General features: G+C 48.1%; 1 protein-coding gene across 4 annotated transcripts; it reads left to right on the forward strand.

Moving 5' to 3' along the window:
• The first annotated feature begins 4956 nt into the window (after positions 1-4956).
• On the forward strand, positions 4957-21112 carry TkR99D (Tachykinin-like receptor at 99D). Of its 4 annotated transcripts, XM_001357585.5 has the most exons (10): positions 4957-5479; positions 11536-11853; positions 13958-14193; positions 16675-16849; positions 17534-17749; positions 18478-18628; positions 18763-18959; positions 19771-19910; positions 19974-20039; positions 20115-21112. In XM_001357585.5, the coding sequence occupies exons 2-10, from the start codon at positions 11672-11674 to the stop codon at positions 20351-20353; spliced, it is 1602 nt and encodes a 533-aa protein (XP_001357622.4). In that variant the 5' UTR covers positions 4957-5479; positions 11536-11671; the 3' UTR covers positions 20354-21112. The 4 variants fall into 4 exon arrangements, with proteins under 4 accessions (XP_001357622.4, XP_033241771.1, XP_033241770.1 ...); XM_033385879.1 differs by lacking the exons at positions 4957-5479; positions 11536-11853; positions 13958-14193 and adding an exon at positions 16412-16482; XM_015183253.2 differs by lacking the exons at positions 4957-5479; positions 11536-11853; positions 13958-14193 and adding an exon at positions 16450-16537.
• The last annotated feature ends 335 nt before the right edge of the window (positions 21113-21447 follow it).

Below are 21447 nucleotides of genomic sequence, written 5' to 3' on the forward strand. Positions count from 1 at the left end.
TTTTCCAAATGGCATTAATGAGCAGACACTGTTTCTACATCATTTTTTCTGCGACCCATGAGACCCCAAACAAAAATGTATAAATTTCGCTGGCACCCGAAGAGCCTGAAGTTTCCTCGCGGAAACCCTGGTGCCTGTCATATGCCGCTCCATAATATTACGGGCACTTCATCTATGTGGAGGCAGAGCCTACCTTTCGGCTGATTACAATGTGGGATAATGGACTCTCGACTTGCACTTGTATTCCCTGCTCGCTAATAAGCCGGATGCCAGATGCAAAGGGTATGAAATATTCAACTCTACGAACATTTTCCGGGTTTTTGCCACTTTTTGATTGTTGCGACTTTGAGTGCCCCGTTGTCGCTGTTGCAATGACATTAAATTATTCCAAGGTGAATTACCATATTGTCAGGATAAGGGCCCTCGGTCTAGACCGGCTCCTGAAAGGCCTCCTAGGATGGCCTCCTACGAGTATGCTGTATCGAGGCGACGAGGCACAAGGCACAAGCAACAAGGCATTTGCTTGGCAAAATATTCTCAAATATTGCGTATCCCCATCCCTACATCTTTCCTCATCTCGCTGCTGCTGCTGTGCGATGTAGCGCAATTTGTTCAATATTATCCCTTTAAATTCCTGGTCCTGCACCCTTCCTGGGAAGGCAAATTGCTTGGCTTGGGCTTGGCGGGCTTCCTTATTAAGTCGTGGAGCGGCAGAAAGATTGTAACCCATACCCATACCCCATACTCTTTATCAATTTTTTTGTCTTTCCTTTCTTCGGATTCGCAGGATGGAGGGATCCTGTTGGCCCACATTCACGCTCGACTTAATTTGATACAAGGACTAAGCAGGGAATGGGATAGCCTGGCTGGGGATGCTTCATTATGGGATCCACTAAATAAATATATAAACTCTTAATTTTTCTGAGCGCTTCTGTGACACCGCCGAGAACTTTGCCCAAAAGTTGCCTCCAGTGTCCGACTCGAGGATTTTCTTTTTGAAGAAAGGATACAGCAAACAGAAGTCCAAAAATCGGCATAGATGCTGCCTCCATCCTTCCACCTCCTCCTGTCATTAAAGATTTTCATCTCAGGATCCCAGAAAATTAAACTGTGATAAAGCTGTCTGTCTTCACGTTGATGGCGACGAGCACCGCACTTGAAATGACATTTTCTAGGTTTACGAAAATGTGTCGCTAACGGAAGGAAGTCTTTTCCCTTCCTGCTTCTTTCTTGGCCAAACAAATTTTACTTATTTTCCTTAGCCTCTTGGAGGAGAGTCGAGAGCCCGTGGGGCATTCCTCAGGACAGGGGCAGGGGCAGGGACAGGCAGAGCCAAGCCGCGGACAAAGACAAAGTTTTATTGCTGGCCAATTGGATCCCCCATTCCACCAACCCAAGTGCTGTAACTGTCGCTGTCGCCGTCGCCATTGTGGTTACAAGTTGTATTTTTATTGAAAAGCTGATTTTTATGGCGCACAAAATTTTTATGTGCAGTCGCCGAAACTACTGCCGTGTTCCTCCACTCTACTCCACTCTACTCCACTCAGGGTACGTGTTGGCTGTGGGCTGTGGAGTCCTTTGCCTGGTTACGCAGCAGTGGCTTTCGATTAGGGGCCTTTGTGGAAATGCAAAGAGTCTTTAAGCAAATTAAGTTTGCTGCTTCAGGCAGTCAGATTAGATTGGAACAGCTCCAACTACTCAGAGTCTCTGATTTCGTCCCAGGAGTGGGAGGCAGTTGCAGGAGATGTGATTACCTCTAAGCACGATTCTCTTTACGAAATTACAGACACCGCAATCCCAGCTCCCACTCAAACCACTCAACCCAATCCCCATCCCATCGCAGCCCTTTCTGCCTTGTTCTGCACACAATCTGAATTCGAATCAAAGTTTTTTGGAACAACAAACCATTTGCTGGCGATGTTTTACATACTGTTCGCCACCTCTGTGTCCCTCTCCTCCTTGGGGCTCACATTGTTTCGCATTCGGAAACTTTGCACTTCAATTTGTGGAACATGCATGCAAATAACGAGCGGCAGTCTGGAGAGGAACGGCCCTCCCCCCAGGATCAGGCTAGGGGTTGCCCCCACGCCCTACACTGCAGATAGCAAAGGGCAGGCAGGTGTGCCTCGTTCGAGATTCGAGGTAGTCACAGTTGCAGACCTCTGTGGAAGAAGCCAATTCCCATTGATTTGGCGGCCTGGCACATGGGTCTGCTTTGCAGACGGTGCGGAGGGGCGATGGTTGATTAGATTCTTAGCTGGCGGGGCCCCTGATAAATGGCGGCTGTTTAAAATGTGTGTGTGTGCGTCTGGCAGTTGTATGATTTAAGAGTTCAAAGTTCAAGTGGTCCCTGGTGTGGTCTGGTATGGCCTGATCTGGGAGAGCAACAAGTGGGACTGTTTCAAAGGCTAAGAGAGTCTGCAGGATGGACTGGACGGGGACACATGATTAACATAGATTCAGGAATTGTTTCAGCACAAGGACAAGGGCAGGAACGGGGACTGTGATCCAACTAAGTAATGCCTTTCAATTTGGGAGTCTGCAAAATGTACTACCACTAAGAGACGGTACCTTCATATTTCAACGGAACGGATCCCCGGGCACACATGCGAGCAAAAAGTTTTCCCCATCCTCCCACCCTCCCCTTCTCCATTTCTTAGTTGATTTGCTGCTCTTTTTCTCTGTTTCTGCTTCTGTTTCTTTTGCTTTTTGTATTTGCTTTTGCTTTTACGAGGCAGCTGTCTAATGTAGCCGAAGAAAAAACAAAGAAAGGAACTCTGTGTTTCATGGAGATTTAACTTTCCCCTAATGAAGCAGCACCAGGAGCAGCAGCAACAAAAAACTCAGCAAACGAGAGGCAGGTCCCCATCATCGGCATCGTCATCGTCATCGTCATCTCCATCCCCATTCCCATCCCCAACGTCTCCTTCTCCTTGAGAGTCGCATATTTTAATAAAGTTTTGGCTTTATGAAACTTATGTTTGCATTTTGTTCTCCATAAATTAGAGGCAGGTGGTGCGCCCCTCCGCAGCCTCGAGTGACACCTGAGACCAATGAAATTTTATTACTTGACCCGGGGACTTGACTCCTCTAAGCCGTGCAGCGGAAAGTGTGCAAAGCATTTCACAAAAAAGGAGCCAAAGAGCACCTACTTTAATTGGGGGAAATGCGGTTGGCTGAGTGGAAATTAAAATATGACCATATGCGGAAACAAAGGGCCGGTCCGGTGCCAGGGCCAGTGCAAATCCAATTTTGAAGCCGCCCTTCGCTTCGCTAATTGCCGGGAAATACTCATGCATAAACTGCTGGCCCTACCGCAGAAATGCGGATTGGAGGATGGGAGCCGTGCATGCACCGAACTATGCACACATATATATATTAGAATATATATTTTAAAGGGCGCCGTGGCGAGCCTCACGGTGGGTGCCAATAAGTTTCGGCCACTGCCGGCTTCTACTACACGCAACAGCAATTTGGCCTCGGGGGAGGCAGGGATGGGACGGATGGACGCCCTGAATTGATTACATGACCCCGGTTAAGTGAATTTCACTGTGCAGCGCGGTTTTCCCAATTTATCCATCACTTTAACAATGACAGGGTCCTGCCAACAGCCACCCAACCACCCAACCACCCAACGAACCATCAGGCATCAGGCATCAGCCGACGGCCAACTGCCAACAGGCAACAGCCAAATGACATGCACTTAAAAACAGCGGGACGCGCAACAAGATACGTTTCGTATGGAAAATGAAAATGGAAATTTTTTTAAACAGAGCCCACAGGCCGCTGCCGCGCCGGACAGTCGTTGTGGTCATCAATCAAAAAACGGAGTGCCATACTGCCACTCCGAGGCAGGGCTTGTATTTAGCCAAATATACATTTTCGCCCGCATTATAGTCTGTTGACAAACAAATTATCATTTGGGGGCCGCAGGGTGGGTGCCGGAGCCGGAGTCGGAGCCGGGCTTAGCGTTGATTAAATAGGGTCATCAGCAGGGCACTGGCACTGGCACTGGCACTGGCACTGGTGTGGCAATGGCACTGGTAACGAGCGAGACTTGCAGATAGTTAATGATGCCCAGCTGGTCGGGATATTGCAGGATCCCCCTTGCTCCCCTCTCTTCTCGTAAGCTGGCCATAACGATTATGAATGTCGCCTCCGAAGGATACTGGCCCGGCCACTAGGTGTGGCCAAGTGCACGTCGGACCCCGACAGAGACCCTGAATGATTGATTGGACATTGATGCATTCTGTTTTTTCGGAGAGACGCCGTGGAATGCCATTCCGGGCAGCACATTAACCCATCAAAGTCGGCAAATTCGATCCGGCAGCAACTATTTTTGATGTGTTGCTTACTTAACGCATATTTCCGATCCCGATCCGGATCCGCATCCCAGCCAGCATCCAGCCGTCCAGCCGTCCAGCCAGCTGGTGTCTGGTGTGAAAGAGTGAAGTCGTTCGGTTAAGAGCAACAAACATAGCCATTTCGGGGGCTGCACGTGCCGCACCAGTGCCTCAATCGTCTCCGTGAAGATTGTTTACGAATGGCCGTATGAAAACAGAGAGAAAGATAAAGAAGGAGAGAGTGGACGAAGCGGAGGCCCAAAGAGGGCAGAGCGCAGGCGTTGAACCGGCTGGCTGGCTCTTAAGCAGCTCGGCAACACTGGCCGAGGCGCCTAGGCGGTTACATTTCGGATTTGGGCAACGGTTTTAACGGATTCCAAATGCAAATTTGCATGAAAATTCGGAGAATTTCACATGCAAGCTCTGACAAAGGAAAACCCTTTTAATCAGACCCTTTTTGCTTTCTCCGACATGCAACAAGCGGCATCAGCATCAGCACCAGCCCTTGGGGACTCTGGTGGGTGGCGGTGGCATGCCCCCCTCACTCTTCCACCAGTGGCTGTCTCACTGATACTAGCTGACACAGCCTCAGCGTTGAGCACTCCGTGCGGCAGTCAGTTCAACGGCAGACTCGCGCGCGAACAGTTCGAAAAGACGACGACGTCCGCTTCGCCTCGTTTTGCTTCGCGTTGTGTGGCAGTGTGGCAGGTCGAAAATGAAATGAAAATGTTGCGAAAATGCTGAGAAAATGCCGGCGGCATAGCCTGATCCGTATCGTAATTGAATTCGTGGCAGTGGATTTAAAATAAAATTGAATTTTGTGAAACACAAATAACCACGCAGCATCGGTATTGGCATCGGCATCGGCAGCAGCAGCAGCAGCAGCAGCGGCAACGGCATCGAATAGCAAAAACAATAAACTAGTCGTTAAACGTGAATATACAAATTGGTGTTTTGTTTAAAACTAATAGACATAAACAATAAGCACCGAATCGCAGATCTGCAGACCTGCAGATCCCCCGAAAAAGAGGGAATTTATTTTTAAATACAATTCCATTGTTTCCAGTGGGAGATATTGCTCATACGCCTCATTGGCATAGTCAAAGCAGAGACCAGAAGCTGTCGTTGTTCCCCTGGTAAGCTTTTCCCACCACTCATAATTGAATATTTTGCCAGCACATTTGCTCAGCACTCTACAGACCATGTTTATAGTTTTTCCCACATCCCACATCCCACAGCCCACAGCCAGAAGCCAGTAAAAATTGGCAGTAACCGGCAGCCAGCGGCAAGCGGCTGAGCGGCAGAGCGGCGGCGGCTAAAAGTTTCTCGACATTTTTGCTTGGCAAATAATTAATTAAATGCTAACTATTACCTGAAACTGCCAACTACTAACTGCTGACAACTTTGTGTGGCGGCTGCTGGAGCCCCGTGCTCAACTTAATTATATTCCTGGCCTAATCAAGCGATTAAACCAAATTTTGAGGGCCTATTGGCAGGATTGTTTCAAGGGGTTCCACTCCAGGCGGCGATTGAAGCATCGTCGGGTTTCAGGATGCCATTCAAGCGAGAAATAGTTGCGCCAATAACCAGCAATTAATACGCTCAACTGCGTTTGCCTTTGGCCCACTTTAAGGGTCTATCTGCTGTCTGATCTCCTCGAATGGGGATCCTTTGGTTCCCCCTGCCGGATTGCTGCTAATTAATTTGCTCGGATTCCAATCAGTGCTCTTTTGGTGCATAATTGTGCGAGTAATTTAAGCGATTTTCCCCATCGAGATGCCGCCAGAGCGATAATAATTTTAATTAATAATTTACTCACATCTCTTGCCCCAGTCGGTGCACATCACATCAAGCTGGACTCTGAGGAAGGCCAAAGGTTCCCTTAATAGTTTTTACGCGTCACGAATCCCATAACTCGATCAGAGACGACTCTGCCCCAACTTGAGCTGCGTATAAATATTTAATGTCAACTATTATTAGACGGCAGCAGAGCATTATCTTTCGGGTTGCGGGCAGGGGCTCTGTGAGTGGAGTGCTTTGATGGATAAATGGTTCTAAATGGACGCATCCGCAGCTCGGATTCGGGCCGGAGGCTGGGAGTCGCACGAGCCGCTCCAAATGGTCAGCTGAGCAAACTGAAACTGAAATCCTTTCAGCGCGAATCGTCCTCCCCCTCCATTCGCATTAGTGCGTATAAGCTGGAGGGGAGCATCCAAAGGCCATTAGTTGGGACTGAGCCTGGAGCTTCGTAGTTGGCCCAAAACCAAACCAAAAACTGTCCTTAAAGGTTCAGACAGGCGTGAACGAACTTGGATCTTTAAACGAATCGAATCGAGACGAAACGAAACGAATGTGAATGCGAATAAGTAAGAAGTAAGAAGTGAATGCCGTGAGTGCTGGTCCTGTCCTGCCACTGGCCTGTCCTCTTCACTGTGCTGTCATGCATCAAAACATTTAATTAAATTGAAACCGATGCGGCATCCGTACCAAGTCAAGGATGGGCGGTCCTGGTGGGTGTGGGGTGCACGAAGGAGTCTCCAGCTGGACATCAAGCTTACTTCCCTACGAGTATCGCATCTCCGCCCGGTATGAATTTAAATGAAGGCCATCCTAAACAACTCTGTGAATCATGTGCATATTTTAGCGGCTGGCCCTCACTTTACTGCGGAGTCTCTCTCTCTCTTCTGTAACTTCAGCAGCCCATGCACTGTCCACTATCCACTGTCCACTTCAATGGAAAGAGTCAGGGTGCGGATCGGGAAAGGGAGTTTCTCTGGAGGTCTTCCCATTAAAGAGCTCGGGGCCGGTGCCGGTGCCGGTGCCGATTCCAGTGCCCGTGCCGCTGCCTGTCTGTTGTCGTCTGTCTCCGCTTTGTTCCTCAATTTACACATAATTGCAATAAATTGACTGAAGTGGGTGTCGGCGGAGGGGCGGGGCGAAGGGCGAACATTATTGTGGTCTGTAGTCTGATGCTCCCTCCCCCCTTCGTGGAGCAAGTGTGAAAGTGCAAGCGGCGATTTGCCTCGTCTGGCGTGTTGTTCGAGTCAATTTCGGTTTTGTATGCACGGCACACAAGTACCGTAATACCGGAGGGGAGCGGGTGCCTCTCCTGCCCGACCTCTGATAAGATAAGACATTGGAATAGCTTTGAAATGTTTCTTCGTTTCGGTTTTTGTGTGTATTTCTCACTCCCCCAGACCCCACTCACCTGGTAGCTTATGTTTATGCCCGGTGCTGGTAATTGGTAATGGTAATACCTAGAATGGCAATTGGCAATGGTACAACAGGTCGTATGAGTGCTGCGAACTATTCCTCCTCCCGTGCTGGTGCGGCTTTTGTGGCTTCGTTATGTGCTGGGGGATCCCATAATGCTTACGATATGAGCACAACTGGTCTCTGGTCTGGTCAATTTATGCAGAGGATGCCCGTGTTCACTCTCCTGCTCTTCCTTTCGTTGCTTGTGTCTTAAAGATACTCGGACTTAAAGCGAAATACTGCACGATACAAGGAAGCCACGTAGATAACAAAGGGACTTCGAGTCGGCCTCACGTTTCACGGCATCCGGCAGCTGATGAGCAGAAAAGCCTAATTGCCACAAAGAAGCACAAACGAGTGACCTTTGGAGTGCTGCTCCAGCCATACTTTTCAGGCACTTAACATTCCCCGTTCGAAGATTCAGATTCAATTTCAAATATTTCTACTGCAAACACGCAAACAATTGGCAGCGGAAAACGCTTCAGCAATTAAATTTGCAGAAACAGAAACAGAAGCAGCCAGCATCTTGTCCTGCCCCAACAGTGGGGCACACAATGTACGAGTATTTGCCCACGGCTCTTCATGGAAATCTCTATGTTTGTGTCTTTGTGTGGGTACTTTTATCACCCATCCCATGCCGATTTATTTATATATTAGATGTGTTTTTTTAATTTGTGTGAATGTTGTTGTTCTTGGGTTTGGTTGTTTTTGGATTTTGTTTTTAAAGGTGCGAAAGAAGAAATAAACTCGTAAATGAATTGCTTGCTAGGAGCGAGGCATGGGAGCACCGGCAGTATGAGGCACGGGGCATGGGGAGCATGGAGCTCATTAAACAATCATTTTGATGAATTCTGCTCCCACTGTTCGCTGCTGTAGAATCTGGCTCTGGATGAGCTGGAGGCTGGGGGCTGCAGGCTGGAGGCTGGGGGCTAGAGGCTGGAGGCTGGAGGATGGGGGCGAATTTCGCCAATTTGCAGCCCCATAGACTCGTACTTTAAGCTCATTTTATTTCGTAATTGTTGTTCCGTATGTGGTTCCGTGAGTGGGTGCTTGTGGGGGGGAATTAAAAACGCTCGTTTAAGCCCGCTGAAAGGCGTTGGTAATTACGATTCAAGTTCGCTTCCATGTGGTTGGGGGTTGGGGCCAGTCTCAGACACAGAACCAACCAATGCGCCGGGTAATGCTGCTTATGGCGTTCCGTTTTATTGTGAGCTCTCCAGCTGTAGCTCTAGTCCCGGCCAAGTCGAAGGAGGCAGGGCCTTGTTCGGGTTTTTGTTTTATAATAAATTGTTTTAGAAATTCACTGCCTCGGCCTCGGCCTTGTCCTGGCTGGCAGGAAGTGAAAGTGTACTACATATACGCTATACGCTATATACTGTTTGTTGTATGCTGGCCGAAAGTAGACCGCCGAGTCGCCGTGGCAGGGGTAGCAGGTCCTAGGACAGCTCTTATTGACATACATATGTTGCGGCACATACTTACGCGTCCATGGAGACGCGCTATGGTTGCTGCTGCCACACCCTAAGACCAAGACCAAGGCTTGGCCGGGCCCCCCACCCCGCCCTGTACTTGACTTGTCAAAGACACACAATAAAGAGGGAGAGAGAGAGGGGGAGAAGCTTTTATTCTCGGTCGTAATGAATGCCGAATGTGCTTTCCCTGCTCCTGGCTCAAATAAATATCTGCAGCGTTTTCCGAAGAACTAAAAGGTCGCGTAGGCCTAAGCCAAGTATCTCGTACTGTTCCAGCGTTATCAATATTTTTAGACTCTGATGCCCCTCGTCATTTCCCCTGTCACGGCAAGCTGGTCCGCGATTCAGGAGTACCCTCCTGGGGATATTTCCAGTGAAAGCCGATGTGTTGTAGCAGACACTCGGCGGCTCCTCAACTATTTTAACCGCGTGCGAGCTGTGAGATAAAGATTTCGAAAAAGAGAAAGAGAAAGAAATAGCAAAACAGTCCGAGGAGAAGCTGACAAAGAGCCAGACAAATTCATTTAAACTTTACAGCTCCCACAGCCACGGTCGTGGCACAACACAACGTGGCGTATACGTACTCCGGCTAGAGTGGAGTCCAGGCCCTGCCCAGAGCCCAGCCAGTGGCCTACTGTATCAGCACTTTTCAACGCTTTGTATCATGGAACGTGACAGTTTGGCCATTTTTCAAGTTCACTGAAATTCTAGGCACAAAAAATGCGAGTGTAATTTTTTGTGATTATTGAAAGAAAACGCAATTTGAACGGCCATCAGTCACAAAGGACCCGCCCAGTCCAGCCCAGAGCGTCCGCTGCCAGGCTGCCGGGCATTTCGCTATTTTGGCAAATATTTGCGCACATTGTACGGCTTACCCTTCCCCTACCCTGCTAGGCTTTGGGGGCTGGAGCTGGCGCTGGCGCTGGCGATGGTACTGGAACTGGGGGTCGTGGTCGCCCCATGTCCCACTCGGAGACTGCCGGAGCGATCTGCCAATTATAGCGGACATTCCTTTTGAAGATTGTTTACATTTCATTAAGAGTGCATCGTCGTTGCACCAGCCCCTAGGATGGCCACAGCCCCTTCCCCTACCACTGCTCACTCCCTGGGAGAATTATTATTAATTTGTTTGTGGCATATGCTTTGTGTATTTAGTAATCATTTTCAGAGTAGACATATTGCCGGCAATTGATTTCTGGCCCGCCGTGCCGCGCCACGGACTTGGTGTTTGTTTAATAGCTGTCGATGCTGCCTCTTCTGCTCTTCTGCTCTTCTGCTGTTCTTCTATTCCGCTCTTGGGCGTTGCAGCTGCAGGCTTTGTGGCTCGTACTCGTAGGTGTTGATTTTGAGTATTGACTGGACGCATGATGGACGGCTCTTTCCGTGTTTCCTTTGTTCTTTTGCTCTGGCAGTAAGTAGTTGCACATTCTGTGCGGTGCTATTCCAAACATAATGAAAATGCCTCAAAAATGAGTACAACTCAGGGCCCAGGGCTTCGTTGAACTTCAAGGGGCCCTCGGACTGCACTGCTCTTGCAATTACGAGTGTCTTGACCTGGCAGAGACATTCCTCTGTCATAATTGAAGGACAACCAGGCGAGTACTCAGGACAGACCACACACTTGTAAACGAAACTTTTTTTGCAGCTTTTGGACAGTATTTTGTAACAAAAATATAAGTGGCTTCAAAATAAGTTCTAGAGAAACGTGCTTTTCTATTAAAAAAGTTGGGGAGAGTGTGGAGTATGCAGAGTAAATTGAATTAAATCATTGAATAACCGAGCCAGATCTGTGGGGTTCCAGAGAAAGGATCCTTTTAAAAATGTGAAAGGTGAACGTACCTTGAAAAAAATACTTGTAGATGGAATTTAATCTGGCTCTGGGGATGCATTAGCTTCAGGAATGAATTACATTTATTGCCCCTCTGTTTGTTCAATACTGCGGCGACAATCCTCATCGCGAAACCGAATATCTGTCGGAACAAGCTCCCATTCAATCAATAAAAACTCTCACCCGGAGCATGTCTAAGCCCCGAAAACGGCCTGTACTTTTAATAGTGGCCTCATCAACAGCTAAACATTTTGTGGTACTTTTTCCGCTTTGAGGAGAGTCGTTCCTAAGCCAGACAATTCAAAGAACTAGCAAACAAACCGCAAGAAACTTCTCTGGAAGGTCATGGGACAGGCCGCAAATGAGACAAGGAGGAGGATGAGGCCAGGGCAGGGCAGGGGTGAGGGGCTTGGAAGTCAGGTCCACAAAGGAAAAGAATCGAAATCGATATTGAAAGCCTACGAGCACGTAGAGGGAGCCGAGCCTCGAAAAACTTTTGAATCAAATGAGTATCAAAAGATTACTTTCAAGCAACAAAGAAACAACAGAGGAAACAAAACAAATAGATTTTAAAATAAAATAAAATAAAAGAAAACATTTAAGAAATTAAGTGAAATTAAGTCTTGTGTCCTTTCAGGTTCCGAAGCTGGTAAATGGAAAACAAATAGGAGAACCGAAAAAGGGACACGCAACATTAGCTAAGCACACACATCACACAGGACACGGGACACGGGACACAGGATACAGGATACAAAGAACAATACGTCCGGAGAATGATGGAAAGCCACAGCGGAGCCGGAACCGGGGTGGAGGACTCTCCGGACACTGAGATCAACTGGAGTAACTGGAGCACACCCGCAGTCATGCTGTACAACGCCATGAGCAGTGTCACGCCCGTCCCCGACTTCAGCCAGGACTTTGGTCTGCCCAGCAACGCCTACAATCTCAGCCAAACGTAAGTTGAGCCTTTGACCCCCCTGCTAATGCCTAATTATGACACACAACTCAATTAATTCCCACACATGCGCCCCCCTCCCCCCACCGGAGGGAGGGGAAGCAAAGCCCATAAATTCGTGGAGCTCGTGCCTCTCCGCTTCGCCTTTGTACGAGTTTTACGAGTGCGAGTGCGAGTTCGAGTGCGAGTATGCATCTCTAATGATGCCTTCATTGCGCCATTCAATCATTCATTCAGACACATCCGCTTGCTCCCTCCAGTCCCAATCGCAGTCTCCGTGCCAGGCTCTTTATTTCCGTTTCAAATACGCTGGAGAGGCACGCGGAAAGCAGAGACTCGTAGCATTCAGGAAAACATACTATGCACAGAAGAGGAATAGGTTCCATACTTGATCCAGCCTTGGGCTGTTTGTCGGCTCGTCTCCCAGCAACGTCTCCAGGCTGCAAAAAAAACGCCGACAGTTCTTATGCATAGACCATGGCCTCCCCTCCCCCCACCAAATTACTGCAGTAAAATCCGCTGCAGACTCGACTCGACTCGGCTCGGGCTGTGGCTGTGGCTGTGGCATTCAGAGTCAGATAATTATTATGCCATGACTGCGTTTGACGCATCGAAAATACATTTTCCGAGTGGCTTTTCTGTGTTTTTTTGTCGTATTTTTTGAGACTCTGAGGCTCTGTCCTCAATCCTGTAATAACAGCCCCAAGTATCATTTGCTGTTTCTACTGCTGCCTATTCTTTGCCTTTTTCGAACTGCCTGTTTGCTTGCTTCTGATTCATGGGAAAATAAAGAAGGGAAAAACTAAACAAAAGCTGACCGCTTCAATAAAACGAAGCTCATATACCCTATCCTTTCCTACTAAGTTCCAAGGCTTCATTGTCCGAGTCCGGAATCGAGTAGATTTGATTATGAAATTTTGATATTCCCATGTTATCATTGTATTATCAGTTTCTCTAAGCAAATAGTATACCCTTTGCCCTCTTTCAATGCGATATTTAAACCTCGAAAGCAGGCCCATCAACATTTCGTTTTGTCATTGTTTGCCATGGCATGAATTGCCGCCGGAGGCTGCATGAATGGGTCTCCCTTCCCGCTCTGCGTAGGCTTTTCTCCTTCCCTTCTGGAAACCCATAAAAACAAATCAATAATCCTCTTTGCAGCGGGCCCTTAAACAAATGGGAACTTATGTAGTAAATCCCCAGCAGTTCGTCCTGTGAGGAAAGGGCTCTGCTCTGCCCCGCTCTGTAAAGTGAGAATTACTTATGTGAGCACTTTTTTAATTGCTCTGAAGAGCGAAAGCAAACTCTAATGACTCACCGGAGCTGGTGCTGGCCTGGTCCTGGTCGTGGTCCTGGCCTGGCCTGGCCTGACAGTTATGGGCCTTCTTCAACACAATACGTGCATATTAAATGACATCGCCAGGACCCTCCCTCTCCGTCTTTCCGTTGTACAAAGATGTATATAGTATGTCCAATAAAGACCGACTAGCGGACTAGCGGACTAGCGGACTAAAGGGCTATCGGGGGCTGCAGGACGGAGTTGAGTTGGCGCCACAGAAATCCTTTCCCTCCTGCGGCTGGTCCACGCTCCACGCGCCATGCTCCTGGGCCGTGCTCCATTTCCTTGCCGTCTATTCAAACACTTTCGTAGATGTGAACCTAAATAAACAAGCCGCCGAGGCACAGGCACACGAAATATTAAAAAGATGACGACAACAGCAGCAACCGATGGGCTCCAGCACGGCCTCCCTGCCTACCTTCCTTCCTCTGCAGCTCCAGCACCCTCAATGTTTTATGTGGCAGACGGCGATGCAGAGAAACACGGATTTGTCAACGCACGCACAATTACACATGCTTAATAGCGACAACATCCTGGAATCCAGGATCCTAGCACACACAAACCCCAGCCCGCACACTCATTCTCTTGGTTACATAGACACATCACATCACCGCCCACTTGGCAGTCGTTTAGGGCGAAGCGGTGGGACGACATGAAACATAACACACACTTAATCTCGATGTCACTAATTCCCCATTGTTCCTCCATCCTCCGTTCTCCATGGCTCCATGGCTCCATGGCTCCTCCCTCCCTCCCTCCCTCCAGTTTGCAGACTCCGACGGGCCTGCCATCCTCCGAGGCTCCCAACGGGGAAGGGAACGAGGCGGCGGCGGCAATGGAGACAGCCGGCTCGTTTGCATTCGTGATGCCCTGGTGGCGTCAGATCCTGTGGAGCATACTCTTTGGCGGCATGGTCATTGTGGCAACAGGCGGCAACCTAATTGTTGTATGGATTGTGATGACCACCAAGCGCATGCGAACAGTCACCAACTATTTCATAGGTGAGTACGTTGCGCTATGTTACGTTACGTGGCCAGGCACGTGGGCAAACATTGCGTATACGCATTGCAAATATCACGCATACGACTGCGGGTGTTTCCCTCTGGCCGAACACAGCAATCGACCCAAATCATTAACGCTCCCCCTTCATTACTGCAGCCCTTCATTCAACAGCACTGATTGTGTCGTTAATTATCTTTGCTTTTGTATTTGCATGCTTCGCATTTGTATCTTTTTTGGTTAAGTTCAATCTGTTTAAGCTGCAGCTGTACCCTAGGTCCAATTAGGTGCACTGCTCCTTGGGGGACATTACCTTTCAACGCTTCATTTAGGGCTGAGTGCCTGCAGGGGAACTTAAGAAAACTACCAAACATTTGGCCATGTTGAGGTGGGGGGCGGGGCAGCTATGATGTCATTAATTTTAATATCCTCTGCCTCGAGCCAGGCAGTACAATCAAGCCATCAAGTTTGCCTGTTAAGATTGCAATGGCCTTTAATAATTGAATCTCTCGTTCAGTCACGTCTCGGAGTGCATTTTGCAGTGTCAGGTGGCCCTTGGGATCCACAGGAATGTTCATTTTGAGTTGAGCGACAATTTTAATAATTCAAATGCCTGCTCTGACACACAAACTTTTTGACTCTTCGGAAGAGAAGTGTGTGTGTCCGTGTGTGTGTGTGTTTGTGTGTGCCAACTTTCTGCAGGAGTGCATAATCGTGATAACGACATTAAGAGCATTATGATGCAGTCAAGGATGCCTCCTGGGTGTCGGTAAACTTTCCTGATGGACACACACTATGCACACAATACACAATACGAGTACACCCAGGCACAAATGTACATTCGATTGCACGCAGCATATCATACCATACTCGTACATATCTGCATACTGTACGCTGTAGGAGGCAGTGCAGTTGCAGGGTCGAAACCATTAGAGGGCTAGAAGACGGAAAAAGTGCACAAAAGCATGGCAAAAACAATGGCTAAGCCCATCCCCCCTTGGCCTGCGTGTCCTCCCAGTCCCCCCAGTCCTCCCAGTCCTGTGTCCAAGATCAAAATCAAACAATGGAAAAGGCAAAGTGGATGCTCGGCCAGCCCCTGCTCCGGCTCGGGCCTGCCTCTGGCGTCTACCCCTAGCATCGGTAATCGGATGCCGGCTCTTTCAGTAATGATTATTATCATTATTATGTAAACTACGTAAATGCCCGTTGAGCTCGAAGGCTTTGGCAGGGCTTTCCATGATGAATTTGCATTTATAAATACTTACTTACACATCACATCGGCGCCAATCATTATTATTGCTAACAAGTTCTGACGTTTTAATCATTTCGGGAGCACGAAAATTGTACATTCACATCACAATCATTTGAGGCACCTCCAGAGGGCCATATTGTGGGCGGCTGTGGGGGCAGTGGGTGGCTGTGGGGGGCTGATAATCTTCTTTGGGTTCATTATCAATGCGTATTTGCATCTTTTGTTTGAGTTTGGCGAGCAGAAAAGAGTATTTGGAGCCACGCCAGAGTTGCTTGAAAGTTGTGTAAATATTTATAGGAAAATTATAAGGAACGACCAGCTGGCAGCTGCAAGCAGATTTTAATACTTAATTATTTGCCATTAATTAGTTTTTGGAACTGAGAGTATTTTCGGTGTAGTGTAGTCATGGAATTTTATCTGTCGGCGGATCGACGGAACGGGGCGGCATAGCTGAAAAGTTTCCTTTTGTTATTAATTAAAATGAGGCTGAATCGATATTTGGCTACGTGGCGTGGCCACAGGCCCTCACGGGTACCCACAACCAGAGGAGATCGAGTAGGGTAGGTCGTTTGTTCGAAATTCGAATGCGACACGTCGCGACGTGTCGTGGGCGGCAGAGAGAAGAATAGCTAGAAAATGGAACATGGAAGGTGGAACTTGGAGGGTGGAACATGGAACATGGAACACGGGGCTAATGTTCAGCAGAGAACATTTGTTTTATTGTTTGTGCTGTTGTTCTTCGTGTGTTCTTTGTCGCCTTATCTTCGGGGAGATAATGAAAAGTAAACAAAGGCGAAGACACTTTCCCTTTCTTCGTTTTTCCTATCGCTTTCTGCTGTTCTGTGGCCGCTGTGACTGCTGATTCATTAGCATGTGAATCGTTACACGGCATGCAAATGGAACACAATAAAAAGTATATCAAGTAATGAATGATGCGGATGCGGATACGGATGGACATGGACAAGGACCCGTGATTGCCATTCAGTTGTCAGGCAAACAAATATGGCTGGCTCCCACTCAAGGGGAACTGGAAGTAAAGGTGCACTTTATGCCCCACTAATTACAAATGTACAACGCATAAATAACGACCAAAGGTGTGTCCTTCCTGGCTCCAGCCCCCTGCAATTAGAAATGTTCTTTGTCGTTCCTTTTTTGTTTTTTTTCCTTGTCCCATAACTTGCTTAGGCAGAGTTTCTGATTTGGCTCTTTTCGGTGCTTCCATTTCCGCCAGTGAATCTCTCCATTGCGGACGCGATGGTCTCGAGTCTGAACGTAACCTTCAACTACTACTACATGCTGGACAGCGACTGGCCCTTCGGCGAGCTCTACTGCAAAATCTCGCAGTTCATCGCCATGCTGAGCATCTGCGCCTCGGTCTTCACCCTCATGGCCATCTCCATCGACAGGTGAGTACCCAAACAAAAACCCATACCCATGCCCCTACCCCCCCGACATGCCGACAAAGGACGGCAACTTATGAATACTTCAAGGGACACGCTTCATCCCAGAGAGACCCATATCAATCACGACTTCAAGTGCTCTAAATATGATAGATTTCCGTCTGAGAGCCGATGTATGTCTGTCTATTTTGCATATAACCCATTCAGTTCAGGGAGATTTTTCCTGCCAGCATAAACGATTGCCTGTCAAAAAAGGCAAATCCCAAACAAAACGGAATCTAGAGAAATTAATCTATTGGAAAATCCATTGGAGGCATCCCCATTCGTATTGATCTAATAGAGCTGTATGGCAACCAATTATTTAGAGCCTGTTACTCGTTACTTGTTGTAGATTGTTGTTGTATCCTAGTCCGCATCCGCACTTAATGGTCCTTGATCTGATGAGGAGCCTCCACATTCCACATTGCAGCCCAAAAAGTGAAGGGATTAATTTAATTTTGTGTTGGGGCCTGCCGCTAAATTGCATTTTACGGAGTTTTTTCGGGGTCTGTAATCAGCTTACGGCTTCCGGGTCGCTCGTTCGCTGCCAAAAGTTTCAGAATGGGTAGGGGAGGATGTTCAGGGACGTGTTCCCCCTTTTATTGTATTAAAAATGGCGCTCCACTGCATTGCTTTTGTTTTTTACTCCAGATACGTGGCCATTATGCGGCCGCTGCAGCCCCGGATGAGCAAGCGATGCAATTTGGCCATTGCAGCGGTCATCTGGCTGGCCTCCACACTCATCTCCTGCCCCATGATGATCTTCTACAAGACCGAGGAGGTGCCTGTCAAGGGCCAGAGCCCACGGACTGTCTGCTACCCGGAATGGCCGGACGGTCAGACCAACCATTCCATGCTGGAGTACATGTGAGTATTCCATCAAGAAATCAATCCAGGTAGAGACACAGGAAACAAGGGGGAGTCCCCATCACTGAGGGTGAATTTACGAGCATAGGGGCTTTTCAGTGACATGTTTCCCTCAATCCCACAATTCCACAATCCCACGGGGGAACACACAAGTCAAGAACAGTACTGGACTGGACAGGGTACATAGCTCTTCCCGAAACGAAGGTGCATGGACGGCAATCAGAGACTGCAACATTGGATCTCCGGATGGCATCCGCGGATAGGAGATAGAAGTCGTAAAAGCGGACATTTCGAATGTCAGTTTCGCAGTGAGTTGACAAACGAAACAGCCAAAACCCAAGGCAACCAGCCAACCCACCAACTGACATAAAAAACAGGCGACAGAGAGGCGGAACAGAGTTCGGGCTAACAGGATGGAGCACAGGGGGAGGGGGGCATATGAAACGTGTTGCTTTTTACAGCCATTTTGTACGGCAATTTGGTTGACGCGCTCACTGTATCCTGTCGGTGTGTCCTGTGTGTGCTGTGTGTCCTGTGTGTCCTGTCTGTCCCACATGCAAGGCCATTAATTTTAGATTCACTCCAAATTGCTACTTACTCAATAAACCAACTCATAACAACAATGTACCATAGACCCATAGATACTAAACGGCATAAAAGCATTGCCTGACCAATTTAAAGGATTGTAACAACTATCTGTGTGACTTCTGCTCTGCTCCTTCGTTTAGCTACAACATACTCATCATGATACTCACCTACATTCTGCCCATTGTGTCCATGACGGTCACCTACTCGCGCGTGGGCATCGAGCTGTGGGGCTCCAAGACCATCGGCGAGTGCACGCCCAGGCAAACGGAAAACGTCCGCAGCAAACGGCGGGTGAGAGCTATGAATTATGAATCCTTGTGTACTTAATATTAAACTTAGCTTCTATCAGTTGATTTTGCATTTATTTGGAGCTTCTTTAAGTGGCACAGCATATATGTATGTATATTTATTCATTTTCTGCTTAGGTGGTGAAAATGATGATTGTGGTCGTGCTGATATTCGCCATTTGCTGGCTGCCCTTCCACAGCTACTTCATCGTCACGTCCTGCTACCCGGCCATCACCGAGGCGCCCTTCATCCAGGAACTTTATTTGGCCATATACTGGCTGGCCATGAGCAACTCCATGTATAATCCCATTATTTACTGCTGGATGAATTCGCGGTGAGTACGCTGCGGCACCACAAATTATGTCATTTGCAGTTGAATTCGCATCAGGACGGGGCCCTCAGCTAAGTTTCTTTTGGGGGGCATCCCAGCAAGGGAGCCGCCGACAGATAAGTTGATTGGTTGGCTCTCGATTTTGCCCTGCTTGAAATTAAGTACAGTACTTGCTGTGCTGGCAGTCTGTACATTCTGTACAGCCCTGCTGGCGTCAATGAACCCCAATGCACGCTTCCAATAAACATAGTTTGCTAATCCACGACACCGAACCGATGGATATTCATATCCCAACGAAAAATAACACAAAATGTCAACGCGGATGTGTACAAATTGACTGTTGGCTGTTCACGCGCCAGTGTCCGTGTCCGGGTCCGTATCCGTGTGCGTATCCGGGAAAACGTAACGATTGCAATTAATTTCGCTCAGTCAGCGGATATCTGACTATGGGTGGAGTGGTTCGATGGCCTGCAAAGGGGACAGGGAAGGGCCAGGACCGCAGCCAGAGCCAGTCCATTGACGGAGCCCCTTATGCAAATGACAGAGGACAAGGACAGTGGAGGTGTTTGTTAATTTATACGGCGGTACGGGCTACTCATAGGGTCTATAAATTGTAATCTAAAGACCTCGCGAGTAACCTGTCGCTCGATCTACTGGAGCGACGACGAACGCTAGAACCATAGAACGGAAGCGGAAATAGATAATCGAGAAGCCCCGCCACGCCCTGCGCATAAAATTGAGTTTTATTTACATTCCGTTCTGTAGGTATTCTGCAGGTTCCAGCTTGTAGTGTATATTTTCACTGTCTTTGCAGCTTTCGGTACGGGTTCAAGATGGTCTTTCGTTGGTGCCTGTTTGTGCGGGTGGGCGCGGACTCCCTCAACCGAAGGGATAACCTGACTTCGCGGTACTCCTGCTCCGGCTCGCCAGATCACAATCGCATCAAGCGCAATGGTAAGCATTCGGAGGGCGGCCAAGAGCCTAATGGCAGGGCTAATGAGTTCCATATGTCGATAGATACACAGAAGTCGATACTTTACACCTGCCCCAGCTCACCGAAGTCGCATCGAATTTCCCATTGTGGTGAGAGAAGCGCCCTCTCATGGTTATTGATGAGCGCCCACGACTTAATTATGTTCTTTACTCATTTGCTCCCAGGAGTTCTCCGCAATGCGCCGCTGCGATCCAGCCAGCAGCATGAGGTCCTGCACCGCCACTCGGCGCCAGCGGAGCACCTGAGCCTGAGCCACAGCAACAGTAACAGCAACAGCAACAGGAAGCGAATGCCATACCAGCAGGAGCTGCAGCACCGCTGGACCGGACAGAGCAGTGGTGCCTCTAATACCAGCAGTTCCGCCTTGGGAATGGAAGGTCAGACCACTCAGCTGCTCTCCTGACAGCCGGTTGGCCTGACCCCGACGAACCCGACAAACCCGACGATGCCGATGGAAAGCGTTGAGATGCAGATGCAGACACAGATAGTCTCCTCATCGCCCTACAACAATAACTATAGAGGCGCCAACCTGGGAGGCCGGACTGGGCCAGGGACAGGGTCAGGGAATGGCAATGATGCAGCCGATGACAAAACCTGGCTATAAGCTTACTTTATTTAGGTCTCGAATTTATACTTTTAGCAGGTCAAAGCCAAACAGAAATATTGTATATCCTCCTTATACATACCACAGACAGTACCACAATATAACCCCAGCACTGCGACCGCCCATTGCACATATCATACGTAAATCGGTGGAATTTCATTTAACAGCACTACTTAAAGAAAGCTCTTTTGAAATCTGAAGACTATTTCATCAGCAGGAAGGATACATCAAACTAAAGAGTCGAAAAAGTAAGAGTCCCCATATTTTGTTTGTTTTTAAGGTGTAAATACTGTACTGGTTCCTCGAGTTTCCATTTCACTCGTCCCAATACCAATTCCAATCCAGTCTAATCGCAATCCCAATCCCATCAATCCGCTTTAAGCTGCCGTCTTAAGTTGTACAAAATATGTAATGAAGTAATCAACCTACGAGTGCGAGTACGAGTGCGTGTTCGAGTGCGAATACGAGTACGAGTACGAGTGCGAGTATGTTCATGTAAATATAAATGTCTGAATGTAAACCTCTTTGCGAATAAAACGACTTGCTATTTATGAAATATTAAAAGCGTTTGATTCCGTTTTGTTTTGTGGTGCAAACATTTTAAACTGCCAACAGCTTTAAGAGGAGAGGAGTCCTCTATGCTCAGCCTCAGCCTCAGCCTCATTCTCATTCCTTGTTTATTTAAGTATTCCATCTATATTATATACGAGTATTTTTGGTGTGTGGAATCTTTGGGAGAGTTGGGAGGCCTGGCCTAGAGTTGGAAACCCATCTGACAAATGTACAAAGTCCCCAGTGAGTGTGCAATACGAGTACATATGTATTTAAATATGAATAATCCGACTGCCAAGGGCGGTCCTTTCCCTCCCCTTACCGTTTCCTTCCCCTTTCTG

Source organism: Drosophila pseudoobscura, chromosome 2 (assembly GCF_009870125.1).
Source record: "Drosophila pseudoobscura strain MV-25-SWS-2005 chromosome 2, UCI_Dpse_MV25, whole genome shotgun sequence".
Lineage (NCBI taxonomy): Eukaryota > Metazoa > Arthropoda > Insecta > Diptera > Drosophilidae > Drosophila > Drosophila pseudoobscura.

Excerpts from the sequence above, each read along its gene's own strand:
- TkR99D (XM_001357585.5), top strand. The coding sequence starts at position 11,672 with ATGATGGAAAGCCACAGCGGAGCCGGAACCGGGGTGGAGGACTCTCCG. Across the intron at positions 14,194-16,674 it reads AGTCACCAACTATTTCATAG|TGAATCTCTCCATTGCGGAC; the intron begins GTGAGTACGTTG and ends CATTTCCGCCAG. Across the intron at positions 16,850-17,533 it reads ATGGCCATCTCCATCGACAG|ATACGTGGCCATTATGCGGC; the intron begins GTGAGTACCCAA and ends TTTTTACTCCAG.